The sequence below is a fragment of the Sturnira hondurensis genome, unplaced genomic scaffold, assembly GCF_014824575.4.
Source record: "Sturnira hondurensis isolate 20B ecotype Veracruz unplaced genomic scaffold, ASM1482457v3 Scaffold0011707, whole genome shotgun sequence".
Classification (NCBI taxonomy): domain Eukaryota; kingdom Metazoa; phylum Chordata; class Mammalia; order Chiroptera; family Phyllostomidae; genus Sturnira; species Sturnira hondurensis.
Window position 1 is genome coordinate 51,202 of NW_028084338.1, and position 7,761 is coordinate 58,962.

General features: G+C 34.3%; 1 protein-coding gene across 1 annotated transcript; it reads right to left on the reverse strand.

Moving 5' to 3' along the window:
- Positions 1-2,543: 2,543 nt before the first annotated feature.
- Positions 2,544-3,512, reverse strand: LOC118996778 (olfactory receptor 10AG1-like). The gene has a single exon (XM_037060326.1). It carries the CDS (start codon positions 3,492-3,494, stop codon positions 2,544-2,546), a length of 951 nt encoding a protein of 316 aa, XP_036916221.1. The 5' UTR covers positions 3,495-3,512.
- Positions 3,513-7,761: the final 4,249 nt, after the last annotated feature.

Here is a 7,761-nt window from a genome sequence, read left to right on the forward strand (position 1 = left end):
CAATTATTTCGCATAATCAGGGAAAGTATTTTCCTAATTGGATTGATATGGTGAAATCTCAAAAATTTTAATGCATTTGTTTTATTGCCATTAAGTTTGAATAGATTTAAATTATCTTAGTTATTTCACATATACCTTATTTGGTGCTTCAATTCTCAACATTTTAGTGTCTTTCATATTTAAGCTTTTGCTTTTTTTACTTTGTCATTTTTGAATTTGTTTGAATTCTTTTTGTCAGCAAAACATGAAGAGTGCTTTATACATATTTTTGGACCTGAAAAAGAGACACAAACCCAATGGATGAATTTATCACTAAAGTAATCTCTGTTCATTTTGATTTGTCCAAGATCAGAAACTCACAAATGTCATTCTTTGTATGATTTTTATATTGTTACTTATCTTTCTCATTTGTCAAACATAAAACCTCTTCACTGATTTAATACCTATTGACATTTTTCTTTCTCTTTTCTTTTGAGGAATGTTTTATTTATAGCAATTTAATATTCACTTACAGTCAATTATTTTTGACTATATGCATTTTTAATAATCTTACATTCATCCACCTCAATGTGTATTATACAGGTCTTTTAGTTGTTTTTTTTTTAAAGGTAAGGTACATATATACAATGGAATACAAAAAGTCATAAGAAAAAGTGAAACAGTGCCATCTGAGATAACACAGAGGCACCTTGAGAATGTTGTGCTAAACCAAATAAATAAGACAGGAAAAGTGAAGAGCCATATAATTTCACTCATTGTGAGAAATAAAACTAAAAGTAACAAATAAACAAGAAAGACAAAACTCGTAGATAAACAGTATGATGGTTCCCAGAGGAAAGAGGGAAGGGGGCAGTAAAGGGTGAAGGGGGTCAAATATATAGAAGCAGAAGATGACTTGGCCTTGGGTGGAGAACACTCAATGCAATGTGCAGATGATATATCATAGAATCTCACCCTTGAAACCTATATAAATTTATTAACCAATGTCACTTTATACATTTCATTGAAAAAGACTCTTAATGTTATATATTGATTCTTTTTAATTCACAAAAAAATCTATTGTTTCTTTAAAAAATCAAAGATAATTTGGTTGATATTGAAATTTCTCTGCCAAATATTGAATATCCTTAAGACAATTAATAAGAGTCAGAAAGGGTGAAATGGAAGTATATTCTTTACTATGTTGTTTTATATTTACTGCATTAAAATTTACTTCTTTTAACTTACATATTACATTCTCTCTAATAAATGTAAGCCATAAATAAAATTAATTAAACATCATAAATTATTTGAAATCCTGTCACTGTGAAGAAGCCAGTATTTTTTCTAGTACAGACAACAGACTGGTTGGTGGTTGCCAGAGGCAGGGTGGTAGGTAGACAAAGTGGATGACGGCGGGCAAAAAGTACAAGCTTTTGGTTGTTAAATAAGTAATTCTTAGAGATGTCGTCACCATGGTGACTTTAGTTAACAGTACTGTATTGCATATGTGGAAGTAGCTAGGAGAGTAGACCTTAGTCACAGTTCCAGAATTCATAGTCCAAAATCACAGTGTCGGCTGGGTCTTACTCCTTCTGAAGGCTGTAAGGGAGAATCATTCTTGCTTCTTCCAGGTTTTGGTGGCCCTTGACCTTCTTGGTTGCATCTTTCTTGGCTGCATCACTCCAATCTCTGCTTCTACCTTCACATGATATTCTTCTCTGTGTTTCTGTATCTGTTTTCTAAACTTTCTGTGCCTTTCTGCCTCATAAGGACACTGGCCATAGGGTTTAGTGCCCACCTTCGGTTAGGATGATCTCATTCTCCGAAATCTGCAAAGGCCACATTTGTAGGTTCTAGATGAACATATATGTAAAGGGGCCTACATTCAACCAGATACACATTGATGTGGATAGTTCAGAGTAAAAATTTCAGATACATCTAATACTAAATAGATATCACTAAAGTAAAACCTGTGGCTGCAAGGGGAGGGGATGATGTAATAAGAGAAGAGAGTGCTGAGGTACTAGAGGAGGGAACACTCTCAGGATTTGTAGTCATAAAGCACCATGGACAGCAACAAGAGCTAGAAAGGAGGGGAGATGCAAAGCAGACAATAAGCTTTCCTTGCTTCCACCATCTTGGCTGCTGCTGGTTTTTCTCATTGGCCAAATCCAACCCAACATGCAGAGCAGGTCAGTAAACATATCTGAAGGAATGGAAGATTAAAAAAATATATCACAGAACATAACTCTCATCCCTGATTATATAACACAGTCAGTTAACATTGTATTGCTAGGGCAATCTCCTTAACTCTGCAGTTCATAAAAAGAGGAAAAATTAATTCTTCCGATTAAATTCTTGCAATTGAGATAATCTCAACTTTGATTATAGAGAAGGTCTTTCCTTAATCTTATGAAACTAAAACCACTTAACAGACTGTGAGTTTTCTATGATGATATTAGTGATCCTCATTTAAAAACGTCAGAACAAAATTATATTTTTCTGTTGTATTTACATGGCCAACACATAAGAAAAATCTTCTGCAATTTCAAGTGTTTGAATCATTGTAATGACTTAGTTAGTAGTTTTTTCAATGCCGCCATGATGTCCTTGTTCCTCAGAGTGTATATGATCGGATTCAATGTCGGGATCAAAACGGTGTAGAAGAGAGAGATCAGTTTTCCGATTCCTTCAGATTGATTTGTTTTGGGTCTTAAATAAGTGATAGAAGCTGTGCCATAGAATAAGATGACAACTATCAGGTGAGAGGAACAGGTGGAGAAGGCTTTAGCCTTGCTTCTGGCTGATGACAATTTCAGAATGTTGGAAATAATTTTGACGTAGGAGGCAACAATCAACAGAAATGGAACTGTGATAAATACCACTGCCACTATACAGACTACTATCTCACTCACAAATGTGTCCCCACAAGCTAACTTGAGTACCGGAGGCAGGTCACAGAAGAAATGATTAATTGTGTTAGATCCACAAAAGGGCAGAGAAAAAACATTCCAAGTTTGCCCGATTACAATGGGAACTGCACTGACCCAGGAGGCAGTCACCATCTGGATACAGACCTTCTGGTTCATCACTACAGTGTAATGCAGAGGGTTGCAAATGGCCACATAGCGGTCATAAGCCATCACTGTCAAGAGGAGACACTCCGAGCCTCCGAATATAAGGACAAAACACATTTGTGCGGCACAAGCAAGCAAAGAAATGTTTCCTTTCTGGCTCAAAAGGTCCATGAGCATTCTTGGGATAGTGACTGTTACGTAACAGATTTCTAGAAAGGAAAAATTGCTGAGAAAAAAATACATGGGCGTCTGGAGTGCAGAGTCAATTTTTGTTATCAGTATAATGATGCTATTGCACATGAGGATGGTCAGATAGATGACTAAAAATATCCCAAACAGAATCCCCTGGATGTTGGGAGTATCAGAAAACCCCAAGAGAACAAATTCCATCACTGCAGTGACATTTGACTTTTCCGTTTTTATTTTGATGTTCATCTGCAAATATGGTAAATTCAGGATGATTAATTCATTAATGTTCTTGAACCACATTCTCCTCTCCTGTAAACTGGATTAAATGCATGGAAATATTTCTATAACCTCTAAAATTATTTTTATCATTACCTTGGTCTGTTTCTAGAGAATATGATTGGAAACTTCAGAAAGGAGCTGCGGTGCATTTGAAATCAGTCCGAGAAATAAAATTCGTATATATGTTTTATATTGGGTGTAATGATACCTGAAAGTGTGCATTGTTTTTTAGAGCTTATTGTGTAAGAATAATATCTATTGCAGCCTTATTAAGAGTGGAATTATGACATAGGATTTTTCTATATTTTTGTCTGGTTTCATCATTTTCTTTTTCTATATTGACTGACTTAATTCCATCTTATTTCAATTCAAAGCTATTATCTTAAAGTTTTGTTTAATTCTTATTCAAAATGAGTTTAAAATCTTCTCATTTATATTTTAGCATGAATCAGTTATTTTGAATAATTCCTTTTAAGTTAGGGAATAAATATATGCAATATTAATGTCCTATATTATGTATCACTCCTGTCACTTATGCTAAATAAAATTCTATCATTTTGTTAAATAACTTTCTCTAGTAAAGCCTCCTATATAATATGTACAATAGGTAATAACTATCAGTAAACATTTAACTCAATAAAAAAAGTATGGCTTATTCATTCACAACATTTTTTCTATTTCCTTCTTTATTTGCATAAGATTCTGTGATCCGTTGTCATATAATTTTCTTGTAACCAAATAAAATTCTCTTACTTTATTTTCCCTTCATAATTTTGGCTAATAAAGGTTAATCTGAGTAAACCCTACTATTTTTCCTTTGTGCATGTAAATGGTTGCAACATATAAATAAAATTAAACACACAACTATACATGTACACACATCAACAGTCAGACACTCAATCTTTCTTCCATTCACATAAAGTCATTAGTCTCAGAGAGTCAGCATGGCCTGACATTTCTATTATACTTTATGAATAGTTGTCTGTAACTTTCTAAAACAAATATGCTTTCTGATCTCATCAAACCCACTATAACTATCTTACCTTCCCACCCCATCACTTGTTTTTTGCCTTAATAATACTTTGAAATAAAACTAAGAAGACAATTATTCTCTCATATTTCTCTCCTTTTATCACTACTAGTTTGAAAAATTACCTTAAGTGCATAATTTGACTATAAATATCATTTTCATTTTACCTATAGGTAATTTTTACTTGATCATTTAGAAAGTTAAGAACTACATGATTTATCTTAAGTAGTTGTTCATTTTCAGATAAAGTTTTCAGAATTTCATGTTTCTCTGTCTTATTCTTTTGCATGTCGATCCTCAAATTTAGAACTTCTTTAACCAAAATAGGCTAACAACACAATTAAGACTTACCTTTATGGATTTGCATGAAGCTGTCTATGTGAACGCAGGTGTTTTTTAACCCATGAACTTTTTAAGTTCTCTCGTATCAGGAAGTCATTTTAGTTGCACAATATTCTTGCTAGCTTTAGAGTTGGCTGCTCTTAAATAGGAAGTAGTTAGCCATGCTCACCCTAGGGGACTCCTCTCATGTATGAATTTAATTTCCAGATGGCTGCCTCTATTTGGAAATCATCTGGAATATGATTTGAAACTGCTTTCTCTGTAGATCACCTGTCCTCCTCCTCAGCCCCTTCTTGCTGTAAAGCTCCCCTTAATGGAATAGTCCCTGGGTGAAGAAATTTTACTTCATTGTCTAGTGTAACCTTCAAGATAAAGTTAAAAAATCTTTCTATGTATATATTTCAGACCCTTAAAATTGGCATGAATTTTCTTCCTTTCTTTTATTCCCATAATTTATCCAGATCTGGAGCAGCCGGACCTGTAGAAAAATGTATCACATGGTTTTTGGGGGACATGCCACACTTTTTCTCCCATTCATGATGTGGGGTGGCAAGATCTTTCTTCAGAAGTATAATGCTCTGTCCTTAGATTAATTTTTACAAAAATTTGAGTGGGATATATGTGCTAACAAAATTCTAGGTGGTTTTATTCATGTTATAACATCTACTCAGGCAACAGGGAAGATACTTAGCTGATTCAAAATGTGAGCTATTCATAGACACAGACAACAGTGTGGTGGTTACCAGAGGAAAGGGGGTGAAGGAGTAGTAAAGGTTAAAGGAGGCCAAATATATGGTAGGGAAGATTTGAGTTAGGGAGGTGGCCATGTAATGCAATATACACATGATGTATCATAGAATTATGCACTCAAAATACATATAATCATTGACCAATGTCATCCCAATAAATTAAATTAAAAAATAAAATATAAAGGAAATTTTAAAAATTTAATTTATGGGAAGCATCAAAAGTGAAGTGCAATAAAATACCAGCATTTTAAGCAAGACTATTTAAGACAGAAAAAAGAAACTTTTCGGTTAAAATTCTTTTCTGATTTCAGCTACTTCTGTGCAGGTATGGAGATAAAACTTTACCTCATGTTAGAATCCCAATATCCACTTCTATGTGTAATTACATTTGTTTCTATTCTGGGGAACTTTGACTGCCTGATAGTGTGTTTCTAGAACTGCATTATTTTTTATATATTAAGCTTGCTCCTGCTTATTATAGCATGCCTCCCACACAAATCACCCTTTGTACTCTTTACTATGACTGTTTCAGTGTTAGACTCCCTTCATTTCTATTTATGAATGAGAACTGCATTCATGATTGGCCTCAAATAAGTTTGACAATTACTTACAACATGGGAAAAATTGAATGTCCATCCTTCCTTAGAGTAGACTGATCTAATCTCTATTATTAAGACAAAGAATTAGTGATTTCCTTACTCAATTAAATATCACTGTTATCTGAAAAAAATCTGAAAACGAATAGTTCCTCAGCTCTGTCAGTGGTTGAACAAAATAAAGACACATCCAACTTTGTGTCAGTAATTAAGAAACTGGTTTCTTCCATTGAAGAATCCCACTGTTCTCTAATTAATTCTTCTTCACAGTTCCATATTAGATTTTTAGCATTCAGAGAGCTGAGCATCAAAGACAGACAAGGATTAAGGAAACAAACCCACTCTTAAGAGCTTCAACATATTACTTCAACCCAAATGCTATTATAGAAACTAATCATGCGATTTAACATAGATATGAGAGTGTTAGGGAATGGGGTTCACTGATCCAAGAAACAGACATACATTTGGAGAGCATTAAGCCACACTCTGCCACAGTCCTCTCTTTGGTCACTAATAGTGTGTTATAGCATGCTGTAACATATATACCTTTAGAATTTAAGTGTTAATATTACATACATAGAACAGAATCATTGTGTGTAGTACATATCTATGTACTGTAGTTGATTTTTAGATATATTTGTGTCTAATGAAATGTCATTATTATTTCCATTGCTAAATTAGTAACATTATTGAAGCATGATTTACAGAAATCAAAGTTCAATCTTTAAAATGCACTCAGTGAGATTTAAAGTAACATGCAATTTGACATATATGAGGTCTTTCCAGAAAGTATCCAGCCACTTAATATGAAAAATAGCACCATTTACTGAAGAAGATACAATATACAAGAAGCATTGAACATAGAACAATGATGCCTCAGTCCCCTTCCAAGCAGGCACCTTGGAACCTCACACAGTTCTCCCAATCTGCATCAGCTGTCCTGTTGTATTTTCCTGAATCTCACTGATGGTCTGAAATCTCTTCCCTTTCAAAGGTGATTTTAGTTTTGGGAAAAGGCAGAGTCAAAGGACACCAAATCTTGGCTGTAGGGAGGCTGAGTCATCTGTCTAACTTGATATTTTGCCAAGAACTCTGTACAAGTTGTGATGCATCAGCAGATATGTTGTTTTGATGAGGCTGCCAATTACCAGTTGTTCATAGCTGCAGTTTCTGAATCATCAAATAGTTTCTATGTTCAAGTCTAATGCAGAATTTGATGCAGAGTCATTGCTCTACTTGCTCAGTCATTTCGAATGTGATGACCACACAGTACACATGCTCACTCAATGACATGTACCACACCCACTGACTAGTGCAGTGAATTGGTCAATGTTTTTGCATGTGCATTTCGGTCCGCTGTCTTTGGTTGCCAGGTTACAGGATGTTTCTCCTTATATTAACAATGGTTGGGCTTTTTTTCTGATAGACCTCATATATATATTTGGGAAACCACTGCTATGGTCAAGATACAGGAAAATCTTATTATCCAAAACATGTCCCTAATATTCCATATTAGA

Coding starts and splice junctions, on each gene's coding strand:
- LOC118996778 (XM_037060326.1), bottom strand. CDS start 3,494: ATGAACATCAAAATAAAAACGGAAAAGTCAAATGTCACTGCAGTGATG.